At 39.9% G+C, this 18,900-nt stretch overlaps 1 protein-coding gene, 1 long non-coding RNA gene and 1 pseudogene across 3 annotated transcripts; 2 read left to right on the forward strand and 1 right to left on the reverse strand.

Annotated features, from left to right (window-relative positions):
• Positions 1–3,617: 3,617 nt before the first annotated feature.
• Positions 3,618–12,422, forward strand: LOC100702124 (interleukin-1 receptor type 2). Of its 2 annotated transcripts, none has more exons than XM_013277365.3 (10): positions 3,618–4,083; positions 6,127–6,238; positions 8,610–8,868; positions 9,261–9,429; positions 9,570–9,747; positions 10,109–10,198; positions 10,292–10,357; positions 10,490–10,625; positions 11,173–11,318; positions 11,492–12,422. In XM_013277365.3, the coding sequence occupies exons 2-10, from the start codon at positions 6,154–6,156 to the stop codon at positions 11,635–11,637; spliced, it is 1,275 nt and encodes a 424-aa protein (XP_013132819.1). In that variant the 5' UTR covers positions 3,618–4,083; positions 6,127–6,153; the 3' UTR covers positions 11,638–12,422. The 2 variants fall into 2 exon arrangements, with proteins under 2 accessions (XP_013132819.1, XP_003454960.1); XM_003454912.5 differs by having other exon boundaries at positions 3,619–4,083; positions 6,145–6,238.
• On the reverse strand, positions 8,741–10,610 carry LOC112844174 (uncharacterized). Its single transcript, XR_003216830.1, has 3 exons — positions 10,524–10,610; positions 9,444–9,676; positions 8,741–8,856 (listed from the first exon to the last, which is right to left on the reverse strand). It is a non-coding gene; the product is annotated as an uncharacterized LOC112844174 (long non-coding RNA).
• A 6,082-nt stretch (positions 12,423–18,504) lies between the features above and the next one.
• LOC112844243 (uncharacterized) lies at positions 18,505–18,623 on the forward strand (annotated as a pseudogene).
• Positions 18,624–18,900: the final 277 nt, after the last annotated feature.

The following is an 18,900-nucleotide window of genomic DNA, read 5'->3' on the forward strand; positions in this document are numbered from 1 at the left end:
AATTCTGAATTCTTGTTGAGCTCAGCTAAAAAGGGAAGTAATAAGAAAAAGGTAATTTTCTCAGAATATCTTGTGCAAGAAGGCATTCATTCACACGAACAGCTTACTCTCTGAAAGATAACAACTTCTTGAATTATTTATATTCAGTTCAATTTTATTTATATAGCACCAAGTTATGACAGTCCCCTCAAGGTGCTTTATATTTTAAGGTAAAGGCCCTACAGTAATACAGAGAAAACACAACAATCAGACAACCCCGTACAATAGGAAGGAAGGAATCTCCCGCAGAACCAGACTCGGGTAGGGGCCGGTTGGGGCTGTGTGAAAGTGGTTTTTTTCTGTTTGATCTCTTTTAATGTTTAAGTTTACTACTATAAACTTTTAACTACATACAGTCACAGATACTTTACTAGGGAAACCTGTTTAGCTGCCTGTTGACCCAAAAATACCAATCACGTGCAAACCACTCAGTGCATTTAGGCATATATCAAGACTTCCTGCTGAAGCTGAAGCTGAACATTAGAATGGCAATGTTATTAATGAAGCTTGAGAGACTTTCCCACGTATACAACATTCACCCATATACTTTTTTTATGTCTAAGTGCTTACTGCGTCACAGTAAGACACATTCACACTCACCACAATGATGCTAAAAGTCAAAAGCGAATGGCCAGACTGTTTTGAGCTGAAAGGAAGGCATTAATAATAATAATGCACTCCTCTCACAGGTTCACTTAAAAGTTGAAGATTGTAAGAATGCTGGTCGGATGAGTCTGCTGGATGGTAGTCGCATTGGTGTGGGTGGTATTTTCCTGCAACACTTAGCCCATCAGTACTGAGCATTGTTTCAAAGCTGCAGCTCACCTGAGTATTGTTGCTGACCACGTCATGCCTTTATGAGCACAGTGTACTCATCTTCTGATGGCTGCTTTCAGCACAAAGCTCAAATCATCTAAACTTTACTCAGGTTTGGGGTCAGCTGTATGCTCTTGTTGACTCCATGCAACCTGTACTTTGTCACATTGGGTGATGAAACAATGGCATTTATTGTCTGTGTCGTTTCCTGTGAGCAGCAGATTTTACAGCACATGGGGAGTCGAATCTCCCCTTCTTAGATGTTTTTAATATACAAATGTCAGTATACATACTTTATTCACAGATGGTAGTCCTGTAATAATAAATAATAAAGCTGAAAAAATATGAAATCAATTAAACGTGTTTTTAAGCTCACTTCTTGGTTCTGCATTTTCTGTGTGCCCCCAAAAGGAAGTGCTCTTTTCAGTTAAGCACGACATTGTCAATTAATATTCAGCTGATCAACAGGTTCTTAAACAGAAATTGGCCTGTTGCTGGATGTCGACTTGCTAGAAGGTTGATTTCTTGGCACTGGACAACAAAGCCAACGTGTCAAACTGTTTAGTCATCTATCCAGTACTGGCATCTACAGATGCTGAGGCGAACTCGAAAATTCCCAAAACACGCAACATCTTCCGCTTCCTCAATGTCTGGTCTTCAAACGAACGGCATGTTCTGTCTTGGTCACCTTTTAACCTGCATGGGTTAAAGATACTGGCTAATTTGGATATATGTGTGTGTGTGTGATAAAGGCCTGTGCATAGCTGTGCAGTATCACCCCCGTTCCTGTCTTCTGATACCAAGTGTGTAATAAATATTATTTTTGTTGGATAAACTATTTAGAGAAGGCTATAGCAACCATAAAATGTTTATCTCTGGCGTACATGTCAAAGCTCACACGTTTGCATGTTTATTCATTCCATTTCTTGAATGCATAAATATTACCTTAATGGGAAACTATCGTAGTTTTACACAAACTGTCACATGTGACACAGCTGCTAAAGCAGGTTTTGATAAAGGAGATGGTAGAGGATAATGGGACTCATGAGTTTGCAGGTGGAGGATTATAGGATTACACATTATATGGATACACTGGGCTAAAGTTCAAAAGGACTGTAACACAAAGTTGCCATTTTCTAGAATGTACTCAAGTACTTTTATTTACATGCGCTGGTCTCCCTTGTAATCAAATACACTGAATCTAAACAGGAACCTTCTCCTGTGTTGCAAACACTACCCTGATATGAGACTTCAGTGTTTTCATGTCATACAGAGGCATATTTCTACACTGGAAAATGTCCAGTCAGGATCAAAGTGAGCAATGCAGGAGTTACGTGCAAGAGATGGACACTGTATTTGCTACGCAAGGAGATGACAGAGCAATGAGTCACTGCGCTACTACGAAGCTGTGTTTTAATAATAATTGCAAAGCTGAATGCCAAGTTTTTCTTCATCCAACACAGTTTATATTTGTGGATTTTGGAAAATCTACTGCTATGATATTTCTCCTTATAAGACTAGATGAAATAAAATAAAACTATACTGCAATTGTCTTTTGTTCTAGTTATACGGAGGGCAAGCTTTGTGGACATGTGCAGAACTTATGCACATCATTTTCTAAATGTTTGAGCAAACAAATTTGGCCGAGGGAAACAAAAAACCTCAAAATGGAAAAGTTTGGATCCTTTCTTTTCTTTTCTTTTCTTTTTTTTAAAAAAACAAATTACACTTTTTAAATGTAAAATAAATGTATAATTTGTAATGCAGCATATAAGTAAGTTTCTGTTTTTCAGTAGTATATTGTGTGACCTAATGTAAGCTTATTGTGTTAAATTGCAAATTTATTAGGAAAAAGCCTTTAAAACTATTTCAGTGCTAAATCCAATAACACTGCCTGGCTGATTGTCTGAGATATCCACCTCTGAGCTAGATTATTCTCTCAAAATACATAATATAAATAAAAAGTAGTACTTTATATCAGTGCCACACTGTTAAGCATTAATAATGTATTAGCGAGTACTTTATTCAGCATTTATATATCATTATGCCTCCTCAGTATGCCATTTATAAAAAACAGATATATTTATCCATCTGTTACTCTTACACTTTGTACAGCCATGAGTGCTACTACATCACTGCTAGTAATAATCATAATCATAGTCATAATAATATATCTGTATTTATAAATGGCACACTGAGGAGGAGTAATGATATATAAATGATGAATAAAGTAGTTGCAAATGTCTTTAGATCCCTCGAAGAAAAGGTTGTTTCTTATAATAAGAACATTGAAATCCAGAATTCCAGTTATTTTATGACTAAAGGTTTAGATCCCAAATGAGTAACAGTTTCAGCTATGCTAACATTAAATGATTGATCATGTCGACATCAGCAAAACTGCTGCTCCTTTCATTTCTGCTTAATGAAATGTCAAATGCTGCCTGCTTATGTGAAGGTGTGCACGTTCACATACTGTAGAAGGTGTCGCCAGAGCAGGTGAGCTGTCCTACTCCACCAGTTTAATCACAACTGTGAGTAAACAAATTGCCTTATTGTGTCCGAATTGCTTAGAGCTCGTCCATCGAGTGGTAAGAAAGCAGAAAGGCTTGGGTGGAAAAAAGTAGTCCTTTAAATGACAGCTTTTCGATTTACACAATTTAAAAAGATAATTTCAGAACCACAATGAAAGTACAAACCCCTATTATGACGGGGGTGGCTAAAGGCAGCTCAATATCTCAACAGGGGGAACTGCCTGCATGGCTCCACACAGCATTGCTGGCTGTGAGTACATTGTGACGTTCGTGATGATGTGTGTTCATGTGTTAAAACAAACAGAGATGTCCATGCAGACAAAAGCAGCAGCTCGTTCCAGTGAGTGCCTGCTGTAAACAGATGTAAGACAAGAATGCTGCCTTTAGACTCAGGAAACTGTTTGGAAATCATTATAGGTCTTTTCTCATAGTGGATCTGAGTAGGTTTGTGTATATACTGTGTGTTTTGGAGACACCAGACTTGAGTGGTGAGCTGTGCATCACACTGCATTACATTGGGAAACCTGAGAAATTTCCACCTCAGAGGGGTGGGAACATTGAAAAGAGACTGCAGGTTTCCCCTGAGCCAATAGGAAACTGATCATTTGCTGCTTCAGTCCATGCTGTCACCACATCTACCTGTCACCAGTGTCACACTGCCAGGACCACCACCGCCACCACCGCTCGCCTTTACACCGTGAGTATACTGCATTGCTGTGTATGTTATTATAGGAAAGTAAGGTTAAGTACACATGTGTGCCGTATTTATATGTACACACATATGGTTGCTTATATAACAATACTGCCTAACTATTATATATAGTATATTTTAACAATAATATGCTTGTTATATGCTAATAAGTACTGAAAATTCCATATTTTATTCTGTTTTTTATATTTGCAAGCATTTACACTCCCATGCAGGGTTTTACTGTCACAGCATGGTTACTTTAAATATTTCCTTTCTTGCACAAATGTTTAAATCTAGTTAGTTTACAACAAATCGAGACTTTAGAGTTTATCCAAAACTACTAAAATAAAATATTTGTATGGGTGCACTGTAGGAAAAAAATGTAAATGTTTCTATCTCAGACCGACAGTTCTACTGAATCACAACAATGAAGACGTGCATACTTTTTTTATCCTAAAAAAGTGATTTTCACAATAAATGCAAAGGCATCCACAACTTAATGTCGAATTAAGTCGCCATCATTGTGTTAACAATGTGAGATATATTTTTGAAGTGGAGGTCAAATGCTCTAGTTTCGGCGTAGACTGTGTACTGTGAATACAAAAGGTTCATTTAATTATGAAATATTGAGCTTATCATAAGAACACATGTAGTATTTATAATATAATAAACTGAAAACTGAAGGAAACTACATATAGCACTGTAAGCTTAATATGGGTTTGGCAGTAGCAGTAAAAAAAATGGTCATAATAAATGAGTTATAAAATTGTTCTCGGCTTTAATCGAAACTCTTAATCCTGGAAAATGTGTCAGTGCATTGTGACTCGTGTATCTATATTCATTTACAACAATGGCACTCCCACACTTTATGGGCCTTCCTTTTAATGACACATGGAAGATTTCAGCGTGGAAAAGACTTATCACATGCGCATGTGTGTGGCACTCGTGTGTGTGTGTGTGTGTGTGTGTGTGTGTGTGTGTGTGTGTGTAAGAGAGAGCGGGAAAATGTTCACTTCTGTCAGCTGATCCTTGTAATCGGAGGAGAAAACAGAAGCGAAAATTCACTTGTTTCCACGGAAACAAAACTATGGAAATCTTGCCTAACAAAATGCATTTAAATACAATATGGAAAACTTTGAAAGTACGTTATATACTACTATGTGTGCAAATAGTATACAGTAAACGGACTATATCCAGAAAAAATTAAATACAAGTAGACCTTACACTAACGTTATTATGTAGCACTTTTATATGTCCTTAAATCACAGGTGTCAAACTCCAGGCCTCGAGGGCCGGTGTCCTGCAGGTATTAGATGTGTCCTTGATCCAACACAGCTGATTCAAATGGCTAAATTACCTCCTCAACATGAAATTCTCCAGAGGCCTGGTAATGAACTGATCATGTGATTCAGGTGTGTTGACCCAGGGTGAGATCTAAAAGCTGCAGGACACCGACCCTCGAGGCCTGGAGTTTCCTACCACTGCCTTAAATGAATATTTATTGTTGACTGAATATGCAATATATTACCAAATTGTTGCCCTGATCTTAATAAAAATCACTATAGGTTACACCTGTCCTCACTACTAGTTTAGGTCTTTAGTATTAGAATAAATAGTACACATTTTAATAATACATTCCCATTCCAGTTACTATTGTAATTCATTTTACTGACCTATGATGTGAGTGACTTTAGAAGGTTTAATATGAGTCATCCCATGTGGTGCCATTGGTAAACTCCCTAATTTTGACTCTAGAACGTGGGGGCGAGATGAAGTGGATTGCCAGCATTTTGATGACGATCTGCTGATGTCACAACCTGTACAATCTGAAAAGAGTTTGCATAAAAGCCGATTTGGTTAAAGCTTTATGAGCAGACAGCATTTAAAATACCTCAGTAGCCCAGTGTTTAGAGGCTCCTGTACGGATAACATTTGAAGTTTTTCCTCTGTTATTTTTCTGAGCTTTAATGCCCATTGTTTTATCCTCTCTGGGTTATTTTTCTCTTAAGCCTTTTCTTAAACGTTTTGCTGGTGGATGTTTTATTTCAGACGTTTGTCTCCCTGCAGACTGCCATCATGGTCTTTTTGCCATTAACATGTGCTGTGGTCATCATCAGCTGCGTTTATGGAAGACCTCCATTACCTCCTTTGCCAACGAAAGGTGAGCTTGCAGCAGCTACACTACACACACTGCATACTGTAAGAGGCAGTAGTATACGTCACAGAGAGAATGCGTTGTGATCATTACAGTATTATAGTGGGTTGATCTTGCTTTTTAGACAGATATCTTACTACAGCAGACTCCATGATCATCACCCACTCTACATATGTTTACATGTAGATGCTAGGGAGCGATCTATCTAAAAACCTCATCCCGAGGCCTACAGGTACAGCCGTTACCAAATTTATTAGAACGAGAAAACACAAAGAAGGCTGTCAAAAAGTTCTTTAAAACTAAAAATTATAGTTATTTATTTGGCAAATCATTAGGTACGGCATCTTCATCAAAAAATAATAATGTGCTTTTTTGTAAAACTGTAAAAAAAAAAAAATCTGATAATTATATTCTACAATTGAAAAATAGAATTTGGATCTCAGAGCTTGATCATACTGGTTGCTTAACCATTACAGAAACATAAAAAGTGTTACTGTAATGGTTAAGCAAGACCAACCTTACACCGGGTGGTGGTCTAATAAATGTTGAGCATTGTAGGTGGTGTGTTGGAGGGACTGTAAGGGGTTTTTGCTAATACTGACTTAATGCTCATGTGACAGTGTGACTGTCTTGTGAGAATCACACTTTATGAGTTGCACTGTTGCATGTGTCGTTTCTAATTACTACATGGAACTAATATGTACTATAAGGTACTAATTTTGATGTCAGCTGTTACTGAAGTTTGCTCATATCAGCAAATGGGATGGCACTTACTGATGTTAGTGTCCAGTGGTATTGGTCTGTTGCACTAAAACTGAAATGTTAAATGTTAAAAAATAGTCAGAGCTGAAAACAATCTTAAAAAGGTCAGCCACTTTTAGAATGAAGATTTCTTGGTTTTTTTGGTAACAATAAACAAATACATACATAGAATTTTAATAGAAGATACTGGGATCATCAAAGTTTTCTTCTAATCATTGGTATTGAATTTCTTCATCAGTGCATCCAGGGCTGGACTGGGAAAAAAAATCAGCCCGGGCATTTTGACTAGAGACTGGCCCACCAGGTATTATGGGAAAAACCATAAAGCCTTTGAATGAAAACAAACGTCGTTGTGACAGAGATGTACACTGTCTTGTTGGTATATATGTATCAATCTAGAACTTAACTTAAACCTACACCATCCTCCCTATTCTGGTATTCTAAAAAGTACTCAGCCGAAACCCAAAGACTGCTTGGTTTACCTCCTGAACTATCTACAACATATCGTGGAAACTTGAAATTAAGACAGAGAAGACTAGAGGTGAGACATGACCATTACTGAATATTAAAAATAATACATGACAGATTTAGTGATATTTTCATAAACTATTTATTTACCACATCAATAAACAGCATGGCAGGGCAAAATATTTTTTCTAACATGGCAACCTTTAAAAAGTGAAAGGAGACAGAAAGAAAGGTGAGAAAGAATAAAACTTCCTCACTCAAAACTTACCATCAAAACTTAATTTTGATGGTATTTTACACACAGTACTGGTACAGTATGTAGAAAATGTGGGAAAATACTGGCATCATATACAGTACTTACTTCTGAAGAAATTATGTTGGGACCCTGAAAAAAATTACTATGTACAATAATGGATTTCTATGAAAACTTTGGTTGTATGATTCAGATAATTATTTGTTAAAAGCTAGAAATTTTAAATGAGAATAAGAAAGAAACGTGTTTTTTGTGCCCCCCTTTCCCTGTTAATGCCCTACCTGGCCCCCTGGCAAAACTTTGCTAGACCCGCCCCTGCACAGTTACCAGCTGTCAGCTACTTAGAAAAGGATCCTGGTGTTATTTGTCTCCCAGAAACAGTTCATAACTTCCCTTCAACCCTTCATCCCTCCAGCAAACATCAGCTGATACTAGAAATTAATATTAAATAAATTCTAACAACAGCTCATCAAATTTAAAGGTGCTTCTGTTGTTTAACGCGACCTCCGCTGGTTTGCTCTTTCTGACGCAGAGAGAAAAGCCGATCAGCTGATCATTGATCATTGATCAGCTGATCGGGACAAATCGCGTTGCTTTTCACCTCAACTTTAAAGTTCGACCTCCTCGGCTGTAATTGGTCCAGCCCAATACACGATGACCAACTGGCCAATACACCACTATTCATTTATACCGTTGAAAAAAAAAAAGAAAGAAAGAAAGAAAACCCCATCGGCCCATAAAAACGAAAAATCACGAGCGGCCCACCGGGCAAATGCCCGGTATGCCCGATGGCCAGTCCAGCTATGAGTGCATCCCTAGTCAATAAACTTTGCTGTTCCGAGAAAATGCACATCTTTACACAGTTACTAATTTTGAGTGATGCTTTTGTTGCAGATGGCTGCTACCTGGTCAATCCAGAGGTGGGGATATTCAGAGTGGAGGGTGAAGCAGTAATCCTCTCTTTCCCGATGTTCAGGCGTGTTCTTGAAGTACGCAACATTGCCCCCCCAACCGCCGAGTACTCCATCACCAAGGACAATGAGACGGAGGGCGCAAACTATCAGGCTGAAGGCCGTGTTCAGCAGCAGGATAACCAGCTGTGGCTCCTCCCAGCTCTGGCTTCAGACTCAGGGGAATATACCTGCACATACAGGTAGTTAACCAGAGTCAAGAGAAATGATCTCTCCAAGTAACAAGACCATTCATTCCACAGGCGATGCTGGTGAAACTAGCAAAAACTGATATGTAATCTGATAGGAACAAATGACAACATTGTTTAGTTTTTATGTCCAACACTTAAACATGCAATAATTACCAAAAATAAAAGTATTATTTTTCACATTTACATGTTTACATTTTTACTTGCTGTTTTGTTAGAAATTAAATGGAAAACCGCCCTCCCTCCAACTTACAGGCAGGGTGGCTACAAAGCAACATTATCAGAAACTAGCAGAAAGTATGTTTCTTTTTATACTTTCTTCTCCGGATTGAAACTTTCAAACTGGAGAAAACTTTGTCACTTGTAACACTTTTTTTTGTTTCCAGAAATGAGACCTACTGCGTAACTGGAAGTATCAAGCTGCACGTGTACGAGCCCACTTCAGTAGACATGAAAAAGCTGACGTATGAAGTGAGAGCCGCAGTGGGAGAGAAGCTTGCATTGGACTGTCCATCCAAGTTCAACAAGACGGACAGCGTGATAGAGTGGTACAAGGTGAGTGAACAAACCTGTCGGCGCTTGGCAAGGAACTTTCTGCCTGATGCGTTTGAAAGTCTTATTTTTTACACTCTTTTAAGGTAATAGGCTAAGGCTGGTAGTGATGAGTCATTTAACCACATGCTGGCTTCTTGCAGGACTCCAACACCACTGCTCCTCCACCAGGCAAAGCAGGGTCCTTCCAACAGCACACAGGCAAACTGATGATCCCAGCTGTGAAGCGAGCCCATGCAGGCATCTACACCTGCAAGCACAGGGTCCGCATTAACAGCCAGCAGTACAAAGTCAGCAGAGTCATTCTTCTCCATGTGCAAGGTTTGTGACCTGCAAAGTCATGCATGTGCTGAGAAATGTGGGTTAAATAACAGTTTTTATCTATAACATAGCTATTACTGCATATATAGTTTTAGATAGTTTATATAGTTTTAAATAACCAATCACTATAGTTTTATGATAATGTGCAACGGTAAAGTACTCTACAATAAAGATCATCAATTTGCGTCTTTACAACTAGAGCATTGCTGTGCACTGCCCTCTACTGGCCCACTACGGACATAGCATGGGCTTAACCGAGCCGCACAGAGAACTCCATTAAACACATTAATGATTATTACTGTGCCAAATAGTCCACTGTTGTTATTATTTAAGGAGCCGTTTGTTTGGATATGTCTTCCAGGCCCTGATCCTGAGATCACAACCAAATCCACTGTGCCTAACTTCTCCGTGACCTCTGATCCTGGGTTAATCAGCACCAGCACTGTCAACAGTGAGTTTTTTAATATATATATATTTGTAAATTTGATTAATTCAAATTCCCCAGAGGGACTGTTCATGAAGAAATCCCTTGTTTATGTTTTAGCTCCAATAGTTCAGCCACCTGTGATTGTTTCACCACTAAATGGGACCATTTTTGAAAGTCCACATGGTAAGTGATAAAACTTTTTAGTCCTAAAATAAATAATAATGATATAACCTCATTCTTAAATAAACATACAGCCAAACAGACTGTAAATATATATTAAATGTCTCATTTAGATTTGCCTCTGACTTTCTTTAGGTTCAGGACTGGAACTGTTCTGTAAGGTGCTCACCGAATGTCAAACAGCAGATTCTACTGAGGTCACATGGTTGGTAAACAGCCAGACAGTGGAGTCATCGTACCTTGACAAGCGTGCTCTGCAGGGGGGAAGAAGGTAATTTTTGATTTTGTCTGCACTGGTTCTAAAATTACATGTAAACTTTATCTAACTTAAATGTAAGTATTATTACGAGTTCAACTGATGCTACTTTGAATGATTTTAGCTTCTTGGATTTTGACTGCAGGTTAAAGAATAAATGGATGTAACCATTATGAGAAAAATTGCAAAAGAAAATTCAAATGAAAGGCCAACAGACAAACATGTGTATGTGCATGCTAAAGATAAGCCCTGTGCTCCAGGGTCACAGTGCTCTTCCAAACCCACTTTGCAATCATGCCCATTTCCAACATAACCTTTTGCGCTCCTACAGGATCTGGTCTTTAAAAAACTGTGATGGTGTCTTGCCACTTCCTCTCAGACAAGTTAAATAACACATTTCTGAGAGGTTGTTATGGATATTTTTCAGTATTGAAATAATCTACTACCAGTATGGTGTTGCTAACAGCTCTGACTCTAATGATTACTCTTTATGTGTAATCATTAGAGACACGCCTCGTTCACAGCATTAAAAACAGACGGCTGCTTGTCTTGATGTTTCCAGGGTTACCAGGGTGTCCAAAGGCTGCCAGATTGAGTTGAGGCTAATTGTCGAAGCAATAACAGAAGAAGACGAGAAGTCGGAGTTTAAATGTGTCACTCAGAACAAAGGAGGAAGACGAGAAGTTGTTGCTCAGCTTCGAGTAGAAGGTGAGCTGTTCTTCACATCAGGCTGCGAACTCGCGCAAAATTGATGACACACACAAAGTGTTAAGTTATATTTTTGTCTTTTTTTTGTTGAGACCACCTCAACAAACCAAAGACAGGACAACTAAACCTTAATATGTAAAAACACTAATCTACCTTTGCGTCTCTGTCTACAGACTCCACCTTTACATGGGCGGTTGTGGCTGCAGGGGCTGTGATCGCATTCCTCACAGTGGTCTCTGTGTTTTTCTACGTCCTCTTCAAACCTAGAAGGAAAAAGAACATGGATTACTTTCTGGCTCGGCAGAGCAGCACCTTCTAGCTCTGACGCCGTGCACGCTCCCTCATCAGAGACCTCCTTTTAAACGTTACCTTTTACATCAAATTGTTATTGTTATGCATTATTTCCGTGTGATATCCAGGAGCAGCACCACGTCTTTTTTAGGGTTGTCCATAAAATCCACTGCTAAAGGCTGCTAATCAGCAAATGAATAACTTTATGTTTGTTAATGACGTTATAGTTTTCGGTGGGGATTTACTGGAATGAATGAAACAAATACCTCTCTGACACTCAAAGATGAACAATGTTTTTTTTGTAAGGTTGGAAGCATGTAATAGATGAGCTGTTGTTTTCTAGTTCTTTTACACCGATTCAAGACATGAAATCCAATTTAAGATAACACGCCAGATGTTTGAGATACACACTGGCATCATTGATGCTTTGACACATTTGGATAATGATATATCAAGAAAATGAGTGGAATTTTAACTATTTCCCACCAAAACTGTAATAATGTGTTTGTTCTGATTCAGTTGGCTTCAATTTCTTTTTGCGCAAAGTGTCAAGCATCATGTCGCAGATTTCAGGTCCATCAAAAACACCTTCCTTAATTTTGGTTTCCGTTTTCTCAGGACTAAACTTATTTCTTAAATGCTGAAGTGCTGTTTCTGTCCAGTTATCCTCATTGTCCAATGCTTGGAACATCATCAAATTTGGTATGGGTGAAAAAATTCCAGTAGCAAAATGCTTGTTTACCGGTGTTATTGATGTGTTTATACTGTGTATGTGTTAAAAAGTGCAATAAATGTTCTCAGGGAAGCATCGTGTTCAGTTGAAGAGCTTAATTTTCAAACTTTCATATCTACACATTTAAATGGCAAAACTGACTTGACCTATGTCAAGTATGTTACACATTTTTGTTTATCATATCCATCCATTGCCATGCCTCAAAATGCCTGTGTCTATCTTTTGAAGGGGTGAAACAGAAACTTGCACCATTTCATTGAGATTTTAAGATGCAATATTTGCAAGTGCCATCCATCCATCCATCCATCCATCCATCCATCCATCCATCTTCTTCCGCTTATCCAGGGCCAGCAGAGAAGCCCAGACCTCCCTCTCCCCAGCCACCTCCTCCACCTTGTCTGGGAACACCAAGGCGTTCCCAGACAAGCCAAGAGATATAATCTCTCCAGCGTGTCCTGGGTCTGCCCCGGGGCCTCCTCCCGGTGGGACATGCCCGGAAGGCCTCACCCAGGAGGCATCCTTGTCAGATGTTCGAACCACCTCAACTGACTCCTTTCGATGTGGAGGAGCAGCGGCTCTACTCTGAGCCCCTCCCGGATGGCTGAACTTCTCACCCTATCTCTAAGGGAGAGGCCAGCCACCCATTTCTGCCACTTGTATCCGCGATCTCGTTCTTTCGGTCACTACCCACAGCTTGTGACCATAGGTGAGGGTAGGGACGTAGATCGACCGGTAAATTGAGAGCTTCGCTTTTACACAGCTCTCTTTACCACAACAGACCGATACAGCTTCCGCATCACTGCAGCCACAGCACCAATCCGTCTGTCGATCTCCCGCTCCCTTCTCCCGTCACTCGTGAACAAGACCCCGAGATACTTAAACTCTTCCATATTTGCAAGTGGTTTAATTTAATTCAAAAACAAAAATACATCAGATAAAATATAATTTTACCTTAAGCATTTAAGTTAATTTAAAAACATTTAATGCAGGCAGGACGATGATGCCTCAGTGAAAGAAGGACCTGGGTTCAAACCCTCTGCCTGGCCAGAGCTTTTCCTTGCCTGCTCTCACCATGCCTGTATGGGTTACTGCTGGGTACTCTGGTGTCTCCCATCATTCAAAGACTTGCTTCTTTTTAAGATTAACAGGTGATTCTAAATTGGCTGCAGGTATGAATGATTACCTGGCTCTACCTGCAACTGACTTGACACTTGGGATAAATTCCAGGCTGGAAAAGTGGAAGAAAATGGATGGATGAAATTTAATATATTCCAACAATTCTGTATTTGTGAGTTGTACTGGTGGCAGAGGGGTTAACACTGTTGCCTCAAAGCCTTTTGAATAGGTATTCTGGTTTCCTCATGTAGTCATACTACACTTGTTCTCCTGCGCTCAAACCATTAGGGTACAAATAAGTACCTCCTATCGAGAGTTCAATATTATAGGGTACTCTGATTGAAAGACTAAAAGTACGTTTTCTAAAGGTGGTTGTGGAAGAGTCACAACCAGGGAAAACTGGGACCTGTATATTTACATAGAAAAGACGCAGAAAAGAATAAATATAACAAAGCCAAACTAACTTGGATGGTGCTTGAATTAACAAGGTAACACCATAGTCAGTATATACTTATGAATAAACTGTGTTTTTATTGACAGATCTTACACTTACATGTATAATAAGAACATCTTTACAACATCACAGTCTCCTTGAGACACCCTGCCTACCAGTCATTAAGCAGGAATCGTGACACAGAGCTGAAGGCAAACATACAAAAACATCTCACGGGAACTGTCTTTCACCAGTTATTGTACAGTATCTCTCTGCGTTATTTGATGCAAATATTGTCAGAAATTCATGTATTAACAATAACCTCTTCCAGATACGTACAACTACAGAGATATTACTAAAATTCTATCATATTGGTAAAAAGATTTTTTTTAATTTGTTTTTTGGCCTTTAGCCTTTATTGGATAGAGACAGTGTGGATAGACAGGAAAGCGGGGAGACAGAGAGAGGAAGACATGCAGCAAAGGGCCATGGGTCGGACCGCAACCCGGGCCTACTGCTCTCTGGCCATATGGTCACCTGCTCACTCACTGAGCTAAACCAGCACTAAATGGTCAATGAATTTAAAAGGTAAAGGATCTATATTTTTAGACTTTGTGGTGATGTACCTGTGGTCTGATTGGGGTATCAGAGGTACAGCTGCAGAGGAGTGCCTTGTTTTCTGCAGAGTAAACATGATTCATCTGCAGCGCACAAGAAGATTTAAACATGTCTGAGTACCACAGAGGCCTATAAAAACAAGGCCATGGAAACAGTAACCTAATTTTAAAACCACATCCTTATTTCACATACTGTTTCACATACATCCAGCAAAGGGCCGATACAGACAAACACCGCCACACCAACATCTAACTGCCTGACTGACTTTGGACTGTAGCAGGGGAAAGCACACAGACACAGAGAGAAACACGCAGTCCACACAGAAAGTTCTCGATTCATCCTCTCACCAGAAAACAGGCTAAGAAAGCGCTCAAAGTGCAGCAGGACCATTAAAAATCAAAGTTTAGCATCAATTGGAACACATCTAATGGCTAAAGCTCGACTTTCATGTTTGTCAGGGTTTCTCATGTCAGGCCGACTCCCCGTGCAGCCACAAGAGGGCTCAATGTGACCGTCATAACACGCAGAAATGTGGGAGGCAGACACACTCAGGCTGCTGAAACCACTTAATGTGACAGAAAACGGCACACAACAGATACACAATAACGATTCTGGTGACACCTCTGTGTACTGGGGACGCCCAGGTGTCACCTCTGTATAACTACACTTTATGTTTACACTGGTTTTTTTGGAAGAAATGCTATTGAATCAAGAGCCTTTAGTCTGATTAACATTGTGTATTTTTTTTGTTACTTTATTTAAATACTGACAGTCAGGATTGTTTGACTTAATACCCACCAGGGCCCATGCCTCTGTTATTGTTGATAATACTGATTAAGGATCATTTACATATCTACTATAAACTGTTTTCATTTTCTGATCTTATTGTTGTTAGATTGTAATCCATCCATCTATTCGCTTCCGCTTATCCTTTTTCAGGGGCACTGGAGCCTATCCCAGCTGTCTTAGGGCAAGAGGTTGGGTACACCCTGGACAGGCCACCAGTCTGTCACAGGGCTAACACGTAGACTATGGGAGGAGGCCAGAGTACCCAAGAAGAACCCATGCAAACACAGGGAGAATATGCAAAATCCATCCTGGCCTGATGGTGGAATTGAACTCAGGACCTTCTTGCTGTGCGGCAACAATGCTAACCACTGTGCCACCCGTAATGATAAAATTTAGTCTTTTATGGGCTCCTAAGATCCTCCTTTGTTAGAGGCATGTGATGGGTTGAACTTCCAACTGCCACAAAAGTAAAAGGACGACCGATTCTAAGATGAAAGCTTCTAAGCTGAGTAACAGAACAGCTTAGAATCTGCATGTTACACATTTGTGGAGTTCTGCACTGATACGTTTCTTGGCTTTCTAAGTGCTCTGATTGCACCTTCTGTCAGGTGATGTTTCACCTGCTCATGGTGATGGGTTGTGAGCCATCACCATGAGCAGTTGTCTCAGCTGGTCCTCGTGTTGTCTCAGCTGGTTTGACTGGCTCAAGTTCATGAAACTTGCACAGGCCGAATGGCGACCACTTTCCAAGATATGAGTCTTGACCACATTGATTGTACATTACCCAAGCACACCTCTCCTATTACTTCCCAACCCAGATTACAGCGTTGTGTGGTCTATCGAGCTGACCTGAACTACAGACTTCTGTGCAGCTTGTGCTGATGACAGCAACATGAGATGGATTTTCTTCCTCCCTGCCATTCTCTTCTGATGGTGAAGCAGCCTGAGCTCCGTCAGCATCAGGACCAGGATGCATAGCTGTATCATGATAACTGCTATAGCACCCAGAGCACTTCACAGATGACCTGCGATCTTAAGCCATGTGAGAACTTTAAGCACAGCATTTGAAACATATGCCCTTTTGTTTGATGAAGGCTTTTCTTTCATCCAGAGATTTGTTTCTGAATGACCTACACTATTAGTTTTATTTTGGAGAGGATGTGGCTTTGTGTAACAGGCAGGTCTTGCTAGGGTCATCTGTAATGGACGAAACTGTCACGGCTGCGACGGCAGACGTGTTGGGTTATGAGTGAGGGCCCAAGATGCAGGCACTGCTGATGTGATTGAGCTTTATTGTGGAGAGGGACATACAACAAAAGGTGAGAACAGAACTAAGAATTAAACAACAAACCAGAACACAAGGCGACGGAGAGCAGAGGTACATGAAGCATAGAGGAACTCGGGGAGAAAACGCAGACGAACCAGCAACATACAGGAAAAAACACAGGGCTCAAATACACAAAGGAGTAATCAGGGAATGAGAAACAGGAGGGAGACACAGCTGGGGTAAGATGGGCATAACGAGACATGGGGAAGCAAAACTAGACACACTAATGTAGGACTGGGACTATCAAAATAAAACAGGAAACAAGAGACGATTCACAAAGACGCAGACTTGACACCGGACTAAAAGGGACACATGGATAAAACCTAAGAAGAAGAAATCACAGAACAAAGAACTAGAGCACTAGAAATACAGAGAAAGAAACCTAAACACTAATAGTGAAAATCAAACATCAAATCAGAACACAAGTCATTTACAGCAAAGAAATCATAGAACAATAATAATAACAACAAACAAAACACTGGACCGTGACAGAAACATCTGTTCTGTGCACTCCACTTTGTTGGTGTTGAAATTCTTCACTGGTTTTGTCACTGTTTTAGAGATACCTTGGGTTGTTTCAAGCAAACCTCTTAGTTCACACAGTTTAGAGTTGTCTTAAGTTAAACATAGTTAAACCAGGTCCAGTGAAGACACAGGATCACATTAAGATTTACTGTACTTTAATATATTCTTCACCGACATCTTGGTGAAAACTGGGAATAATACAAATAAACAGCACAAAACAATCAACATCTGCGTTTTTTAACTCTCAGATTAACTGTAGCTACTAGCTTGTACACTATCCTTTGCTTGTTCACCGTCATGAATTAACCTCTAAACAAAATACTTTCATATTTGAAAGAGTGAGTTCAGCAAATGGTCAGCATGGTTACACTGATTTTCTCAAAATGGGAAGTGATGAAATTTTTTGGACAGGAAGTGATGTCATCACAGGTTTACCCAGACAAATAAAGTTACTTTTAAGTAAAACTAAGGTAAACGATCCAATTCTTCTAGACTTTAAAAAAAAATACAATTATCAAGATGTATTAAACACAAAAAACATTCTCAAATAATTGCCTATGGAGCAGCACAGCCTTAGACAACAGTAGGATTGTAGATCAATTAAACTGACAGCTTTAGGGTCACCTGACGGTGTAAACATACAATAATGGACAGTTGTATTCATCCAAACTAAACTCCTCTCAACTGCTTCATACTGCAAACCAGCTTCAAACCACCCCGGTGCAAGCTGGAGGCCACCACTTGAAGAGCCCAAGAAAACAACAACATCTGCAAGAAGCAGACACTCTCTGGTCCTTGCCTGTGGCAACAAATTCCTGCATTCCTTAAAAGTTATGAACAGATTCTTTGACAAAGGCGGTCTCTGCTAGGACTGCCTTTTATCAAGTATAGAAGACCGTTTGAATTTTTGCTGGCAATATTAACCAAGCTCTCACTGCAGTTGTGCAGGGACCAGAAACAACTAAAAACAGCTAAAGCTAAGCACATACTACAGGCAGTTACAGCACACAGTTTTGCCTTGTGCTATTCTTCAGGTATGCTGGCATGTGATAGGAGAAACAAATATTTACAAAGAGTTCCATTTATCAAACTTAAAACACATCGGATTGGGTGCTTTTGATTGGGGTCCCCTTGGAACCCAAAACATTTGGATTTTTAAAGCACTAATCAAAGTAGAAATGGAAAGCAATGATGTGACATTATTGGGAACAAACTGACTGACAATACTTCAGCGGTCTGTGTTAACCCCAGTAGCCAGGATGAGGGTTAAAATAATAAGTAAAGCAGGGTTTTTTTCTCCAACGCTGGCAGAGTTAGGCAGTCACTGACTGCAGTGGAAAAGTGCTGATAACTGGCTTACGGCCATACCACCCTGAGCACGCCCGAGCTTGTCTGATCTTGGAAGCTAAGCAGGGTTGGGCTTTGTTAGTACTTGACTGGGAGACCGCCTGGGAATACCAGGTGCTGTAAGGTTAGGGGTGGCTGTGGCTCAGGTGGTAGAGCAGATCAGCTACTGGTTGGAAGGTCAGGTGACACGGTGGTTCAATCTTTGGCTTCCCCAGTCTGCAAGCCAAATATTCTTGGGCAAGATATTAACCCCAAGTTGCCCTCCGATGCGGTCATTGGAGTGTGAACGTTTATTAGTTTGCACTCGAGTTTAGAAGTGCTTGTATGAATGGGTGAATGAGGCATGTTGTATACAGCGCTTTGAGTACTGCGGGAGAGTAGAAAAGCGCTATATAAGAATCAG

This window comes from Oreochromis niloticus, linkage group LG16 (assembly GCF_001858045.2).
Source record: "Oreochromis niloticus isolate F11D_XX linkage group LG16, O_niloticus_UMD_NMBU, whole genome shotgun sequence".
Classification (NCBI taxonomy): Eukaryota; Metazoa; Chordata; class Actinopteri; order Cichliformes; family Cichlidae; genus Oreochromis; species Oreochromis niloticus.